At 41.6% G+C, this 18,790-nt stretch overlaps 1 protein-coding gene across 3 annotated transcripts in view; it reads left to right on the forward strand.

Annotated features, from left to right (window-relative positions):
• The window catches only part of macrod2 (mono-ADP ribosylhydrolase 2), a 402,121-nt gene that overhangs the window by 345,647 nt on the left and 37,684 nt on the right, over positions 1-18,790 (forward strand). For all 3 annotated transcript variants that reach the window (XM_020094321.2, XM_069538689.1, XM_069538690.1), the window contains exon 9: positions 18,182-18,260. In XM_020094321.2, the coding sequence (XP_019949880.2) occupies positions 18,182-18,260 (79 nt within the window). The remainder of the gene's footprint in view (positions 1-18,181; positions 18,261-18,790) is intronic.

Below are 18,790 nucleotides of genomic sequence, written 5' to 3' on the forward strand. Positions count from 1 at the left end.
CGTACAGGAGGGATCTAAAGCGCGTCTTAAAGTTTTCAGTAACAGGCCAAGAACAGAGACCGAACCAGAATCTCTTCTTAATCACTGGAGCCGCTGCTTTATGTCTGAACGTGACAGGTCACAAAGCCCTGGTCTGGGCTGTTTCACTGTAGCTCGAGTTATCATCAGCATTGACTCATCTCCAAATGTGTGTCTTTGTACTCCTTAATTCTGCAAGCCCATTGGTTCAAGGGTACAACCTATTATCCAGTGTTAGCATGAGTATAAATACTTTTATCCTCCGGACTCACATGTATATCCAAACAAAGATAAAGGCATAAGATTTGTGATTGATTTAAAAAGATTCAGACAGAAACTGATAATAAAACCAACTTGCGTGGCACATTCTGAATGCAATCCTGAACCTTTGACTCATTATAGCCTTTTTCCACCTCCCTTAGAGGAAAAGAGTGACAAGATGTCTCATTCCCGTTTACCTCTCAGCATTATTCGAGGTTATAGAGGTGTTTTGTTCTGTGCTGAAAAGCAAAATGATTACGACAAAAAACACTGTATTTTTCTGCTCTTCTCTGAGATGATCTCTGCTTAGTTGAATTACAGAAAGAGCAAGATATAACAAAACAGACCACTTGTTGCATCACATCAGTGAATCAATTAATATTGTTAGACGTCACCACTGTATGATTAGACTGTCATGGAAACCAGTTAACCTTGTAACCTGGGCTGTAGGGCGGGACGGGGGCTGGAGGGATGGGTATCACAGAGATGTTTCCTTGACTGGAAAACAAGGATGCGTTTGGTTTGAAAACCTGGCTTCCTAATGAGTTCCCCGACGTGCATGTGTCCAAACAGATGAAAGTGGCGACACCTCAGGTTGTGCTGCAGTAGCACAAACACCCGAACTCAGATGGCCAATGACAGTTTGAGTGTAGTTTCTCAGCAGCATGTCTGGATGTGCAGCTTATTAGTATTTTTTCTCTCATATTGAAGAGGAACTTCAAAAAGCCGTCCCATTTTGATCTCATGCCTACTGCAGCGAGTTGCTGGAGCAGCCAAGTGGGAGTCGCTCTCTCTTCAACAGAGCAATAAAGACTTGTGTTACATCCATGAGGCACATCAACTGATATGAGGCAGAAGCGCATCCTAGAAAAATTAGGTGCTAAATTAATCCATGTAGCTTTCACAGAGCAGACATGTGATTGATGTGATCCCTGGCCTGATTTCTGACCCCCTAAGCCTGAGGTCGCAGTGGTGACTGGGGGCTGTAGATAGGATGTCAGCCTCTCATCAGCAGACAGCCAATCAGAGGGAGACAGCCGGCGTTAGCCTCCGCCTGGCTCACCTCATGATGAAACAGCATGTTGGTGCTTTTATTAGCTTTTAGCGGATTATAATTGTCTGCTAAGTACTCGTCTGTTCGTCACACAGATGGAAGTTGAACCTTAATCCTCATTCTGGAAGCTTTCCGGCTGTTTTTGGGGTAGAGAGGTTGTCCTCCACATTTTCTTGTCTATTCATGAAATTTCCAAATCCTCTTTTCCGTCACAAAGCCCATGGGAGTCCAGTGAATGTCCCGTGACACCTGGAGAGCTGGGTATTTTTTTAACAGGCCACAACCTGGGATTTTTTAATGACACTGTCCGAAGCACATCAACCATCAATTTAGGAAATGCCTTACAGATGTCGGAATTTTTTCTTTTTTCAGGAATGTTGGCAAGTGAATCCGCTAAGCGCTGCGGCTGAACAACTCTGAAGTGTAAAACACGGGAGACGATTTATTATTCCTACAACACACACACACGGCCCTACATATGGGCTCGTAGGCTTGTGCCGATGGGACATCCACAACTCCCTGCACCTAATCTGAGCTTCTCATATAAACCATCTAATTAGAATTAGTTTGACTACACTTAAGCTCTTGAAAAGCATATCATGGACGTTTATCCAATGCTTAATTGACATGGTAAAAGAAATCCATATTCATAAATACACGCCACTGACTGCTTAAAGCTGCCTCGTACAGAATGTCAAATTTAATTGGGAAGTGCTGAGCGATAGATGTGCCTGCTGATTTGAAATATAGTTTATCCTATGGTGGCTTTGTAAATTCGTATTCATATTCATGCAGTCACCACAGATTGCTAAGCTGTGCCAATTATAGCATACCATTGAGGAAAGATGAATTTCAATAAGTTTAAAAAAATGTAAATTTGTGTTATCGTTCTAACTTGTGACAAATTCTACTGCATTTATATATTCATTACATACAGTAAACAAGTTTCGTTCTCCCTCAATGTCCAGATTACAAACGCAGCCCCCGACAGTGCCTACTGCTTGTAACATAGCAGAAGTCTATTCCCTTTTTGTTTTTACAGATCCCACCTCCGCCATTTTTGTCAGATTTGTATGTTTTATAGGTGTTTTACTTCCTCAAAGTGAATATTCTGAGGAAAACAGCACAGAGGAAGCAGTGAGACATAGTGTTTCTAGTTTTAGAGATTAGCGAGAAACTAAATCCCTTCTTGATGGTTCCTCCCCTGTTCACAAAAGCTGGGTTTCATTTTGCAGTAGACCGCAGCTACAAAAGCACGAGGACTTCAACATGTCATTCTGAATCTTAATTAGAAAAAAGTACAGTGGCAAACAAAGGGACGTTATCCACAAAATCCCATTAAAGCTCAATCAAATGAAATAAGCAAGCGGCAGAAATGAAAGTGCTGTCAGGCTCAGTGCCTTATCTGGGAGTAGGTGGAGATATACCTCTGGGTCTGTATTCCGCTTGTGCCACTGGGATCTTTCCTCAGCTGCTTTCTCAATATGTCTTGGTGATAAAAGAGTCACCCGCTCTCTTCCTGTGGCTGCAATCTCAAAGTTGTCCGTTGACCCCACTGACCTACAGTCAACGCGAAGCAGGAAGTGAAGCCCTCTAGAAAGTCTCACATGTGGCCATCTGCTTCAATTTTTTAAATGTGACTATAGCCCCACCAAACCATCTCACGCCTCCATATCAGCACCCCGCACCTCTCCATCTCCCCCCCCCCCGTGTCAGACAGGCAGCCGCCGGCCCAAACAAAACGAGGACCTGGCACAGACGCAGCACATGAATTAAAGATTTAGTCACAGCACACAAGACAGGATGCACACCGGACAGCGTGTTTCTGCTGTGTGTGCACTATTGTTAACATGCGCCTCTGTATGTTTAGGTCACATAAGACAGTGGGACACTGATACAGCGTGTGTCAGAACAGAGCCACAGCCACATCCCCATGGAGAGAGACACATCACAACAAGCCACCGTTACTCTGAGCTATAAATATCTGATTAAGACGTGCTGCAGTCATTTTATGCCCATCAGAGTTCCGCTGTTTATTTAACCTGCTTTAGTTTTCTAGAAACCTATTTTTAACCATTAAAGTGGAATTGCATTGTGTTCCCGTCTTGGAAGAATTAACAATGAGATCGGAGTGGAGATAAGTAGATGAGATACGGCAAGCAAAACAAAACCATTCCAGGAGAGAGCAGATATCAGACTGGAGAGGCATTTGTGGAAATAATTCCATTTTCCCAGCGCAGGGAGATAAAACGAGACTGTGTTTCGCCTACAAATATGTCGTAGTCCTCTCATTAGCTCGCCATGGTTCCAGTAAGTGTCTTAATTAGATTATTTGAGGAATTATGGGAAACTTGTGGCTCTGTTTGCCTTGGGCTTCTTTACTCATGGTTACAGAGTGTTTCCAGCTAATTGTTTTGTTTTGTTGCCATATCAGAGCTGCCTGATATGATATGGGATCTTCTGTGGTCAACTGTAGCTCAGAAAAATATTTTCTATTTCAGCCGTTTTATTTACTTAGATGTACAAACCACAGATTTGGAGGGAAGTTATGTAGAATGTGATGCCCTGTGGCAGAGGAACCACAATTAGCAGTGATTTGTACAGAACACAAGGATATTGGGAGAGAAGGTACTACAACACAGATGATGGTACTGTATGTCTCTAGTCTGTTTGGTGATATATTCTTTGTTGCCTCTTCTTGAAATCCCTATGAGCCCCTGTTATTCCAAAGGCCCACAGTACCTGACATCCTGACAGCTTTATTCATAATCTGAAAAGAAAAAAACTGCAGGCTGCTTTAAGTTTAGACTCTCAGGTTAGCCCTTTATCCTCAGGCCTTACTGTTGGCTTGAGCAACAATCTTGCTGCGGTATTTTTTTAAGCCAGGTGTTAAGATGTGCACTTCAAGCGTCAGGAGTTTTCAGTTTTACCAGATCAAGCTGATTCCATCGAGATTTTCACTCATAAATAGGGATCAGTTTGAAAGAATCTACATTTATATTCGAGAGAGATTATCACAAATGCAAATGTAATTAAAGAACGAAGACAAAAGCACACATCTCTATTGTAATCAGTGAACCAATTGGGGCCTATTCCAGCTCAGCCCTGTGTTTCAGATGGCCCCACACAAACCACATATCACATCCTGATTAAACCTTCATCTGCTGCTGAAAAACATTTTCACCTTTCACAGAGCGACAGGTTTCCTTCTTAGAGATCCCTCTAACCAAGCATAGAAAGCTTTTAAAAGTCCTGGGCGGTGGAACGCTTGAGCTTGAGGAAGGGTTCGTGCAGCGGGTAGAGTAGAGTGGTGTGGAGAGCAATGATAAATACAGTTCTTTTAATACAAAAGCTTTGTAGGTCAGTCCGTGGAGAGGCGAGGTGCACTCGCTCCCTCAGCCAACTGTTCCTGAGGAGCCTGCGCAACCCACAGACTCTGCAACACGCAACCTTTAAAGAGGGATTTGAAAAGGTCAACGCACAGGCCCGTAGAATGATAATATAGGAGTGCGCTTCTAGGGGTCACAGGGTCAAAGTGGGTTTTATTCCTCCCGGTTCCTCTCAATCTGGAGAGATGGTTTCATGGAGTATGTTAAGATTGATTTTTAGCAGCCTTGGCCAACACTGCGTTAGATGGTAATGAATATAACAGCATCTTTCTCAACTGCATTATCCTGTGTGTCTCCTTGAGAGCTCCCCCCCCCCTCTCCTGTTAGCTGACCCACTTCTAAGGATCTGGCACTGAAGAGAGAATGAGAGTGTCCACCTGGACCTGGTTATAGGTGTGGTGAAGACAGGCTTACCGGGGGCTGGCGTGTCCCAATACACCAGCCCGATGTTTTTCTTCACTCCCTCCAAGGCCCTGTCCCTGCTCCTCCTCACAGCTCAGATGCTGTTTTAAGTGGCCGTTTGCCACGTAAAGACGAATCACAGTTCATTATTTTGCATCTGGGTTTTTTTTTCCACTGGTTATGGATCTCAAGGTATTATATTAGCCCTTGGTTTCTACTTGATGGAGCAGGGAGGATTTCCTTTAGCAGGAGCCAGCTGGGTCTCCACCGCATGACAGAGTGGGTGCTCTGCCTCTTTACTCGACAGTCCCATGTGATACCACTGCATGCTTAGCGACTCTTCTTCCACTGATCTAATTAGTCCCTTGACACATCTTTAACGGCACGTATTTATCAGTAACATTAATTAGTACCAAGACTGGATATATTACTTTGAAAATAGTAGATGTCCTTGTTTATTAACATATTAACAGCAGGGGGGAAATACTCTCTCTTATCCCCAGGTATTAGTCTCTTGTGGGCCTGCTCATTCATCATACCCTTTCTGCAGTGTTTTCTTCTCCTGTTTATACTTGTCTGTCTTTTTCTAAGAGGACATATAACATGATGTTGGATTAGTATTATTAATTACTTCAGCACTTTGTGGCCTGTGTTACCCAGTTGTAGCATTAACAATCTTTTGTAGATAGTCATTGATATGAGGCAATGAGATGAAATAAATCTTGCTTTGGTTTCAGTCAGGTTTATTGTGGCGGATTTAGATATGGGCAACACGGGTAGCTGCCCAGGGCGTCATCTTGCTCAGTGTGGCAGGAAAAGAATGGTCACAATCACGTGATCGGTTTTCTATAGCTCATGGAACATGTGTGGGTCAATACATTTTGTTGGAGTGGGAGTCCTAGTTTTAGTTTGATAGATTGGCAGACTTCTACCTGCTGAAAAGATCTCACAGTCAGCTTTAGGGGACGGGGAGAGGGGTGGTGTTATACTACCTTGGTCAAGTCAGCCATCATTCGTATCTCAGTGGTCAAAACCAGCCGCCCCTAAATTTTAAATGCACCTGCTTTGTTTTTCTTTCTCCGCAAAGACACATGTTGCAGTATCAGAGACTTACCTGAAGAGTGGCAATGAAGTCTTCATTGTCCCTGAGAACAAACCATACAACTTGAATACACTGCAGGTTCAAGGAAGCTTAAAGAGTGAAAAACAATGGTGGAAATGGAGAAGCCATTGATTTTCTAAAGGACAGCTTGACTAAAACAGATACTGTATTGTTTGGAGACTTTGTTGGGATGCAGTCCTTGTCGAGAGTTGAATAGTTTGGAGAAACGCCTGTGGAGCTGTGCAGTAAACGTCTATAATGCAGGTCACAGACGACCTCAGCTCCTCGTGGTTGCTGCATAGAAATAAAGCGTCTCCTGTTTTATAGCTCTTTACCCTCCAGCAAAACCACTTCGCTATAATTCATGTAGATGATTTTTTTTTTCCAAAAGGTCATCATGTCTCTTAAGCATGACCTGCTGCATCTCCCAACATAACAATAATCACTTCATGTCCAGTAATACTGAATCATTTACTCTCTGCACATATCAACAGCAGCGTATATACTCTATTTCCTCCTATCAATTACATATAAGCCCACAGTTATCCCACTAAAGTCAACGAGTCATTGCTATTTTTATATTTTTGATGTTTGTATTTGATCTGCCAACAAGTGAGTTTGATTCATATTCAAGAGTTGAGCACAGAGCTTTCTCTCACTAACCATGCTAATTAGACCCGCTTTAATGATTTTATTGTTACTCGAGGGGGTCTTTTGTGTGTTTTTTTTTTTTGTTCTTGTGGATTGGTGTTTGAAAAGCGCACTGCTGTCTGTTATAGAAACTCTCCACACGTATGAGCTCTTTGACTGGCCTGACGAAATTGTGTATCTAACATGAATAACCATTGAATTGCTTTCACTGGGCCTTGGCAGCGTCTAGCTCCACCCTCAGGTGCCGTACAGCAAACATGTATAAGGACACTGATAGTAATAATGATTTATGACAGTCTCTCTCAGCATAATCATCAATCAGGGTGACTGGGGAGAATTACCTCTCTCTGTTCGATGGTGCTGTAGGGAGTAGATGATGACAAAATCTTTCCTTTATTTCACTTTCATACATTTAGTAATTGATCTTTTTTAACAGTCTTTTTATATATTGATTTTTGTCTTAAAATCGTCCAACTCTAAGCCCTTGTAGTACACTGGGATGTTTTGTTGTTAGTTAGAACCTGAGCTTGACAGAACTTGGCTAATTAGAAGTCTTCTTCCTCCCACTGCAAACGCTAATCCTTATTTAGATGATCTCTCCCATACATGTGTTTTTGATCCTTGTTGCACCTAGCCTTAAAACTAAAATGGGTAATCAGATTATACAGTATTTGGGTAGAGCAAAGATGCAGAAGAAGCAGCTAATCCATGAACAAGATGAAGGTTGATCTCGAGGCTGCCAGAGACACATTTGGTTACATTCACAGGAATCTCCAAATGACATTTAACAGCACATATGCTAACACAATTGAGCTTTCACATGTAAATTTAAGCAGGGGGCAGGTAGCGTGGGCAGTAATGTTGCTATTGATGGCTCATAGGGATACATGTTGAAAGGGAAGAAGCAAAAATGTCATAAGAAACTAGAATACCTTTGCCAAGGCCAACAGCCACCTTAAATAAAATTCCCAAATTGTATAAACTAATAGATATCAGTCTACTTTCTGAGCCATGAATGATTCCGTGGGGAAATAGTGAGAAACAAACAAACGTTCTATCTTGCAATGTTAAAGAAAGTGGAAAATCAGGACCTGCACCAAAATGTAGCCATATCTTTCCACCAAGTTTCATGGAAATCTGTTTTGTTGTTTTGTGTAATCTTACAAACAAACACACGATTTAAAAAAAAAAAAAAAAAACATGCAAACAACACATATGTTATGTCAAATTTACAATAACTGGACTCCAGAGATTCAGATGCGATATGTTTGAGAGCCCAGCTGTAACAACTGCGTCATGATAATATAACAATCCATAACCGTGCGTTTGACTCTGTCTACTATTTCACAGATGTTTGTTATCAACAGAAAAAAGACTTCTGTGGGTGACACTCATTTACACAAATCTCCATTGTTTGACTCTCCTATACTTGATTAACCTGCTATAAACCATATGAGTCCCTCTCATGTACAATCAGCTTCTCATCTCCTGAGCAAACACACCTCAGGCACCTCCTATCAGTCAGCTGCTGCCAGTTAGTGCAACACAGAGAAAACTAAAACCAGACACATTTAGAGTTTTATTTTCAATCCATGTACAACATCAACGTGTTTTACTGGTTTGGTTCTTGCAGCATTTACTTTTGAGCTGAGTAGTGAAACTGCCATTAAACGTGTTTTAGTTTCCAGCAAATAATCACTTATGTTGTCTCTTTGTAGTAATGACTTATGCAGGATATAATGTTTTACTATATTCTCTGCTTTTGTGGTAATCCTAATCCACTGGCCCCTCAAAGAGCATTTTGCCTTCTGCCGTTCTGTCGGGGTAAATAAATAGCCCCGACACTCTCTACAATTCACATGGGACGAGAGACTGTAAATTTGCTCGGTACATCTGACAAGAGTCCAGACCAGATCTTCGTTCCACTTTGTAAGTTATGTCAAACAGCACCTCTGCTTTGAGGCCCGCCTCCCTGTTTGATCTCGCCCACACAGCCATATGGTATCGCTTTCAGGATCAGATTTTCTGTTTTTTATTTTCTGCCATTACACTCATCCTGTGCTATATTCAGCAGTGTGTAAATCGCAGTGGCTATTGTGACAGTTTAATGTGAAAAGTCTCACCTTTTTGGCTGTAACACATGTTCATTGATAGTTATCTTAATTATAGGGCTGTTTCTTTCCCCTTTTTTTATTACCCTGTGAGATGCTTTTATGCACCTAGACTCCAGTATCTACTCATGGCATCACAGGATGGTTTTATGAATATAATGAGGGGGTGTCTCTGCATGGTAAAAAAAAAAAAAAAAAAGAGTTTCCTTTAAACTTGAGATGAAATAATGAGTACTGCACAGTTGATTGTGTCACTGTTTGGATTTCAAAGCAAAACAGGGCTTTAATGAACCTTTCCTTTGAGGATTCGGCTCCAGCTCTAATGCAGATGGTGCAGTAAGATGAGTAAGAAAAGGAAAAAAAAAGATTTTGTAGCATTTTTACCTGAACATTGCGTTGGCATCTTGTATGGACCCTGTTATAAAAGTAAAAAAGGGGTAATCGCTTCAGTCAGAGCAAAGTGAATGTGAAACAGTACTTTCTAATGAGTGTTCCTCCTGACCTTATCTTATTAAGCTCCACAGGAAAAAAAACACACCAGAAGTAGGTAAACCCATAGAGAGCTGACAAAGTTATTATCATTTCTGTAAGGGATAGCACAGCCCACACACTTCCTATCTCATCTGCATTATCTTGCTCAAGTAGCGACTGGGTTGCAAGGCTGGAGATCATGGTTAATAAGAATGCACAGCGGCTGTAGCACACCCTTTCTGAAGAAATGTGGGCATGTTTGTGGGTTTGTTGAATTGCAGGTCTCCGGGGCCTCCTCTCTGTCTCTCCATAGCTCCTGTGCTCTTTTAATACATGGCAGCTACAGCCAGGCTTTGTATGCAGTTTAGGTAACTTCACCATGAGGAGCTGTGATTGGATTTTCCCTCCGCCTGGCAGCTTCTGTGTAATACTCAAACTGGAGAGGATCTGGCTGGATCACACCACATATTTCCTTCCAGTAACCCCCCCCCCCCCCCCCCCAGAACCAACTCAGCCCGAGATAGGACAAACGTACAGTTGTAGAGTGAACACTGTTCCTATCTGACAAATAGCACACATCGTGTAATAACTTCCTCAACATGTGCTGGCCGTAACAGGTTCAGTTTAAAGGATGTCTATAACTGGCTGCACACCACTGGCCTTCCTCAGAGAGGGCTGAGCTGGCCTGCTCCCAGAGTCTGGGCAGGTATTGACTAAATAGAAAAAGGAAAAATGAAAATATTAGTGGATTTGACAACCAAGCAGGATAACCCCGGCATGATTCTGGAGAGCAGATGAGCAGACACAGAGCCTGACACATCCGCAAGAAGCACCAATCCGTCAACTTGACATGTAATACTGCCTATTGGCGGTCAATAAGGAAATTGGGAGTGCAGCCAACGTGTCAGAGGCCAGTCACTGCTTTAAAGGGACTCAACAGGAGGGGATGAACTCACGCTTATGCATACTGTGGCCTCCTATGATCAGAACACATTGTGAGGAAACAACATATCTGGTTTGCTTATTTAATGATACACAGTGAATTAAAGTATCTACCCTGTCCACACCAATGCTTATATTTTGCAAAAAACCTTTTTTCTCTGTGTTTTAGTCTCTTGTCCACATGCAAATGAGCTTTTGAGTCGCTAAACACAGACTTCTTCCAAAGGGCAGATTTTCAAAACTCCAGTTTCTGTGTATCTGTGTATACATGTAAAGTTAAGCATTTGGAGCATTTGGATATCGATGATGTCACAGCTAACTCACTGTTATTTTCTGTAATGAGCATGCGCTCATTACAGAAAACCCAATAACAGTGGTGATTGTATACTGGTTTATTTAGGTTTGGTTAGGACTGCTTGGTTAAATTACAAGTTTAATGCTTAATTTAGCATTGCTACACCACTGTTTAGCTTTTGCCTCGCCCAATACAACCTGGACCACAGCATTCTTCTTTGAGGGATCGTTGATGTAGACTTTATAGCCACCTACTGGCCAAGCAAGCTCGTTTGATCATTAGTAGTAGTTTTATCATTCTCACCTGGACCAACATATTTTATAAAATTAAGGTTGTAGCAATGGAGATTTATCTTTTATCGGAAGTGTAGATAAGACATAAGTGGAGCGAGAGGACACACACAACACACACCCTGGGCATAGAGTGACATGCTTTTTTCATTCAGTCTATGATGCTTACATCCCTGCCAATGCAGAGGGACATAATGCATATTCTTTGTTGGTACTGACCATAAAAGCTACCAGTGAACCAATAAAAAAGAAAAAATGGATTGAACACTTTCAGATCGTCCAAAAAAAGATTGGAAGTGCATTCAATATGTTTACGGCCACAAGGAAACAAACAATGCATTTTCAGCGAGAAATGTCATATGTAAACAAAAAGCAGCTGAAATCTCCACAGGATTCTTTTAAGCAGAAGCAGACAAGCTCCGTTATGACATTTCCACGTCTCCACTGCATGCTGTGAGAAGGCAGATTTAAGCCTGAATAGCATATAGCTCAGCTGAGGAATATTTGACCAAGTCAAAGTAAGAGGCACACACTATTACATTTCTCTGCAAATATTTCAGAGGAAGTTGTCGGTGTTCTTAAAAGTTCTATTAACTGACCTGTTTAAAGATGGGTTAAAGCTAGGGTGGGTAATCCTGGAAAAGTTAGCATGAGCAGGCTACAAAACATGGATCCCACACATCCCACCCCCTCCCATTGGCCCCTCTCACAAAGCTACGGCCCGAAAACACATGAACATGCACTGCTTGACGACCGCTAGAAGTTAACTTTTCCATGACTTGTTCGCTAACTTCAGTGTCGCCTCACCAGCTTTCAATCTTTTTTTAGATAACCTTTTTTTATTGATGGCAATTGGGACATGATGAATATTTCAACAAAGAAGATAAAAAAGTGTTTCAGAAACAACTTATCAACATTACCTTTAATTAAGCTCGGTTATGAACAGCCCAACACACTCAAGTTTGGAACTCACATTTCTTATGTATAATTGAACAAGTTTTAACCCTCCACACACACATGCACACATCCGCACATGCAGACATCCATTCACACATACTTTGCCTCATCAGCAGAGGTTGTTATAGACCAGGGGCTGTCCAGAGGTCAGATCCTTACTAATGCGGCCATGGATCATAGATACAGCCCTCATATTAGTCCTTCCTTCATCATTCCCCTCTGACCTCGTCCGCAGCTGCACTACCTCTCAACTTTATGATTAGAAAACGACCCAATCTTTCGCTTTCACACATATTCCCAATAGACTCCACACAAGTATTCAATCATTATAATTATTTGACTGTCAATAATAATTGAAAAAATTGTCAGTGGAGTCTGTTGCGTCATTGGTCATACACTAAAAAGATGCTGTAGTAATGTAAACCTCAAATCTCCAGGGATACCGGCTGCACTGACATTTCCACTAGAACTCCTCTAAGAGGCTGACACTCTTATTGGTGAGGAAAGATTTCCACTTGTTAATTGTTAATGTGCTACTAAATATTTAGCTGTTGTCAGGTAATGTCACTTACTGTGGCAAAATGATACCTCTAAATATTTTGTGTTCTTATTGTAAGAATTAACTGGAGATTTTCCCATCCATAAAGCCTGCCCCTCGCTTTCGAAATAGAAAATATCAAAACAATACAAAATACAATGGATGAATTCCTCCTTTTTCATGCTGAAATTTTGTCTGTGTATGAAAGAAATCAGATTGTTCAGCTGTTGGCAGCAGAAGCTGGCAGAGAGTCTTTCAGTCTGAGAGAACAATTTTTGTAAATGTTTTCTAAAATGCTAGATGCCTCAAGCATGCTGTACTGCAGTTTTTGTCAGGTACCTTTAAGGTCGTAGTAGTACCGTATTTATTCAGGTCGAATGTGTAAAAAAATGTGAGTCACGTGCAGCAATTGTTGAATTAACATACAAATTGCTGATATATTATCTTTTTGATTTTTACAATGGCAGCATTTTCCCGTCAAAATGCTTCATATTCTGCACTGAATGTGCCTCACAAGCATTAACGTTTTACACTGATGAAATGAACAGGTAGTTTACTAGTATCTCTTCTATTTAGTCCCACTGTACTGAACACTCATACATAATCGTGTTCATAACCATTTGCTAAAACTGCCAATATTAAGCTGACTCCACTTACTATTATTATATAGCTCTTATCATGATCTACAGCCTTGGAAAGTAAGAATTTGAGCTCAGCATTTTCTCCCAGGCTTTGGTTGGAACCAGCCTCCTCAGAGCACAATGTCAGGTTTCTCTTTTGATGTATGGATGGAGGCGTTTCGTTCAAAGGAATAACCTTTTCTGGGCCCTTCTTTGAAATGATAATTCACCAGCCTGCTGCAGGTGGAGCTGCAGCTCTCTCAGGCAGACAGGGTCAATCAAAGTCAAATGGAGGAGCTGCTCGCTTCTTCAGCGGGCTGCAGTCAGTGCCAGAGCCTGGCAGCCGCTGTCAGCTCCGCCGCCAACATAATCGCTACCTCTGGTAAAGAGCATGGTCACCAGGGATGTCACGGTGATGAGCACATTTTAAGCAGCAGAACGTGGGCTGAGTAGTTGTGCTGCCGTGGCCATGAAGGATGGACAACAGTATATGTGTGTGTGAAGGTTTACACAGCTCTCTCTATACCTGTCAGAGCCGAGCTGAGGTTTTCGCTGCTTTTCCGAGCTGCAGGCTCTGTGTAGTGGTGAGGGGGATGCAGGTGTGTGTAATTACATCAGTAATAAGGTCTGGATATGGTCCACCTGCCTCAAAGTGAACCCTCCATCCAATCCTGCACCGCTGACAACAAAGGAGACGGGCACTCGCTGATTATGGCTTTGATGATGCAGCTCGAAGGCTGTGTTTTATGGGGGGATATTTCTGGCTCAGGAATAATATGCTGGAATTATTCAATCTGTCTCGAACAATGACATGTGCTATCCATGTATGCTGCACACACAGCACTCATATGTCAGATACAACATGTCATGTCTGAGATGAAAAGATCCAAAACAAAACAAACAATTTACTTTATGTCCAGTGTGTGTGTGTGTGTGATTTATACAGTTCATTATACTCAGCCACTATGGTGGGTTGGTGATTTGTTCAGGAACCCTTCATCCACCACTGGTGTTGTCTCACGACGACACTGAACATGGGCAAATGAATGAATCATTTCATCCAGTGTTAATATTGTATCTGTCTGCTGTCGTTGTCGTCCATCTGGATGCAACCGTTCAGGATTCTGCATCAGCCAGTGGCTCAGTAACGAGGCAGCGCAGGACACATAAGCACACATCCCCCATGAGTTCAGGCTCCAGCTGGAGCAGACATGTTAGGGCAACCTGTCCCTATTATTGTTTGTGACAGAATCAAGAAGGAAATGCAAGTATAAAAAGTGTGTGTGTTGTGCTTGCACGTCAGATTCTGCTGGCAGTACCCCCAATGTAATTATGGGCATGGGTGGCCAGCCATGACAGCTCATCTGTTAGTCTGCCAACAGAAGTCTGGGGCACCTGGTGAGCCTTGCAGTAGAATGATGAGCCGCAGATACACACAAATTAAAAATCACATACAGTATTTCATTGGAACAAGAGATGTGAGTAAAGGGCACTTTCATATCTTTTAATGCTTCTAATTAACACTGTGGCACATGCATCCACCGCAAACTGACAGAGCTAGCCACTGCCAGATCTTGTTCTCCTGCACTTTGAGTCTCCTGCAAATGAGTTACAAAGGCGTAGGTTGAACCCCTGGCTTATCATTTTAATTAGTCTCATCTCATCATATATTCAGAATTCAATTACAACTAAGTGGCATTGGTTTTGAATTGATTAGCTGATGTGCAAAGTGTTGTGCAGACGATTTAAATGAAATAATTGAAAAAAGATCTTTAACCTGCATCATTCAATATTTCACAGTACAGCATTAGTGTTGACAAATAATGGCGCAGTAAAAGAATGCCCTCATCACAATACTGAAACTCAAAGGAAGCAAGTGGCTTTACGCACATCAGCACTCATCGAGACTGAAATTATTACTTGGACATATTTTAGAAATATCACTTTGATGAATGCATATAAAATCAAACCTCCAACACAATGTCTAAATCGTGCTAATGCATTTTAATATTCCTTTTTTCCAGAAACACACTGTTCCTGTCAAAAACCTTTGAGTCAACTGAACTCTAAGCTTCTCCCTCCCGAGTTGGAAACCCACCAAATACAGATCAAAGTGTGACAGGTCACAACAGCTACACGGTCTCACATCTTATTGTGCAGAACACGTCTCTGTCAAAACGGCCAGCCTCCCCAAGTGCAACCAGGGGACCCAATCATATTGTCCTCACCCTTTGGCAGAGGGCCTCCAATCAGGGATGAGTAATGACTAGGCAGGCTAGCATGCAGTGATCCCAGCTTTCTAATTAGTCTTCCATTAACTTGTTCAACCTTGGCCACTGCAGGGCACTCAAAGCACACATGCACACACACACACACACACGTACGTCACTTCACAGCCTCGGACCAATTTTCAAAATCATAAAAATTATGTATTTAGTAACATTTTCTACTCCGCAGTGCAGTTTGGTCATCTTAATGGACAAGAAGAGTGTGGTTTCTTCAGTTTATATATTTTTTCCTGTGTTTCAAATTAACATCTTGCAAGTATGATTACACACATACAGTGTAATGCTATTTGGTGTGTCATCTTTCCTTTTGTTTTGTATGTGTAATCTTGCAAGAAGACATCATCATCATCATCATCATAACTAGGTTAATGTTAAAGTGTTTATCATTAAAAATGACTGGTGCATGTAATCTGGGTTCATAGTATTCTAGGAAACACTCTCTTGGATTCTTCTGTAACAACAGTGGTGTTTGTGTGCATTCAGGAGATAAGCTGTCTGTGGTTGACACTGAAAGAACAAGCTGTTTTAAGTAAAGACCAGTGGAATTTACTTTTACAAGGAAAAGTGGCGGATCACCTTCTCTGTTTTATTTGATTTATTTCCCAGCGTTTGGGAAGCCTCAGCCAACAGTGTTTGTTGGGATACAGACAGAACGTCAATGTTCTCTGCTGGTATCTGGTTTCATTTGGCGTCCTGGTCTGGATGATATCTGCCAAAGATCATACGATGTGTTTCTTATCTGTAGAATAAAAGCAGTCGCCCGAGCCGTCTGCAGAATGTGGAGATGCTGCAACAGAAACTCGACAAAGAGATTGACAGAGAGGAAAAGGCAGCCAGAGAAAGGAGTACATGACATGGATACTAAGACTTTCCATTCGGTTTTGTTTTGCACAAGTTGTCAGTTAACTCAGAGAAATACTGCTGCTTTGCTAGGAAATGCATGGGCTGGGTTGGTCTGGCCATGCCATGCTAGGGAAAGCCATCAAAATGAGTGGTGTCAGTGTATGTGCATGCACATGTGCACACCCTGTGTGTTTCAGCACTATTCATGAATTCATGATTCATCCGGATTCACAGTGGGCAGTCAGTTTCAGAGTGGAGCTCCATAAAAGAGTAATGGAAATTCCTGGGGAGCGGCTGTCCTGTGGCCTTCCAGCACCCAGTGGTACACACTATCTCGGAGAATTATCACTTTTTGCACAATCTGTTGTCAGTGAGCCGAAGACTTCAAAGGAGACTTAAAGCTTGCTTTCATTTTCTGTCGGGGTTGAGGGGTTGAGAGAGTGAGTTTACATCTTATGAACAAGCCCCCCCTCAAGACATCTAGTGAATTAAAATGTTACCGTCCTGGTTGCAGCTCCTAACATTTACTCCGAAGCATGGATCATAAACTATTAATAGATATACGTCTATGAGCACCAGAAGGGTGCCTCTTTGAATCAGATCTTTGTGTTGGGCAGGGTCAGGAATGGGGCTAAAGCAGGCGAGCTCCCTTTATTCTCCCATAACATCCTCCTGAGCGAAAGGAGGATAGTGAGCAGATAGCTACCATTATGACTTTTGTGTAAAATTGCCATTATTCAGTCAAGCGATTATGTGCTGCCGTGATGTGTAATGCATCTCTGTGACTGTGACTGATGTCTGCACATCTAAGACGCCACTGGAGAAGAGTAAAAGTGAAAGAGGTGAACTCTTTCTCTGTAATCCTTCAACAGCTCAGTATATGACTCCTGTTAGACACATGATTTCAGTATGGAAAGTGTACCTTCATGAATGGTATCTGCTGTATTTGCTTTCTCATTGATTATCAGTGTCATTTTTACACATCATTTATACATTTGATTATTTGGCTATGTCTGGAGAACTGATAGCACTCAAGACCATGATGCTGTCCAGCTTTATCATCCTCTTGGGTCAAAATCGTTACAGTGTTCAGTTTAGTATGCAGGACCTTTTTGATGTGCCAGTTTCTTGTGGCAGATCTGGCACTCAGCATTTGGAGGGTTATTCCAGACGCGTCGCTTTTTTTGACATCTTGTTAGCGCTGTCAAAACTTGCAAGCCTGTCACGTGCTAATGCCAAAGGACTGTGATGCAGGAAACTAATGCTGAGATTACCATGGCAACCATCAAATCTTCAAAGCATTTGCATTACTGCTATACAATTATAGATTATTAATAGAATAATAGATTCTCACTGACATAACTTAGTGTCACGTTACAACACAGAAATGAAAAGATGGGTTAGGTTTAGGGGGTTAGGGTTCGGGTTAGAGTCATTTAAGGTCATCAATGATAATCAGCTAGTGGTAGTATCTGCTAATTTCTAATGCACAAACCTCCATTGAAGTTTTTCCATTTTGTCTTGTATCTAACTCTGGATTTTATTACACTTAGTGTTGGGGTAAAATCACTTGTTTGCCATTTTCTCTTGTAATTTTCAATTTGAATTTACATTGCTCAACTTTAATGTTGCACTTTCATGTCGTTGCACTGTGCATGATTCTGAGGGCATATTGCTCTGCTCTGACCAAAGAGTCCATTGAGTAATGCCTCTATACTGATGTAACCTGCTGTAATGTTCTTCTAAAGGCTGTCTCAGAGGGTATTGTCGGGGTGGTCTTTAACACAGAGGGTTACTCATTAGATTTTTTAGATTTCTGAATGTCTATGGCTGGGTCCCACTGATGCAGAATGCTCATGTCAGGTCTAAATGTGTCCTCTTAGATTTTCTCTCATCTCCTTCACCAGAATGAGCCTGTCCACTTACTGTGTTTTTTTTTACCTTTACAGATCACACAAGTCATTTTCTGTGTCTTCCTCGAGAACGACTTCAGCATCTACAAGAAAAAAATGTCTGTCATTTTCCAAGGTATGTGTGTTTTGCTTACAAGAATTATTTATTTTTTGATTAAATAAACACTCCATTTTAGCTATCAGCATAATAAATTATTAAAATATTCTTCCAGGATAAAGTTATATTAATTAAACATGTTAAATTGATAAATGCTCAAAGAATCCACATCCTCCACTTTAAAAATAAAAATAATTTTCCAACCAAATGAATCATTACATCTCCTCTGCTTATGGACAGATTCATGATTAAAGTCTCATCCATTTAAGGATTTTGTGTATTGTGTGATGTCACCAGACACTTAACTGACCATCTGTACATAGAGCGAGGCAGCTCTGCCTCTTGTATCCCAGGACAACATCTGCAGGAAGAGATACATGTGTCTCTCCTCTGGGGGCAGCAGTATGAGGACCTGTCAGGCCCTGGTGACACCTCCAAACACAAAGAAAATTCAGCGCACACGCAAAACCATTTGGGAGATTAACAGTGAGAATTTCTGATGACAGTTGGTAGAAGAAGTGTCAGGCTCTCTATGGATTGCCTTAATA

The sequence above is a fragment of the Paralichthys olivaceus genome, chromosome 14 (genome assembly GCF_024713975.1).
Source record: "Paralichthys olivaceus isolate ysfri-2021 chromosome 14, ASM2471397v2, whole genome shotgun sequence".
NCBI lineage: Eukaryota > Metazoa > Chordata > Actinopteri > Pleuronectiformes > Paralichthyidae > Paralichthys > Paralichthys olivaceus.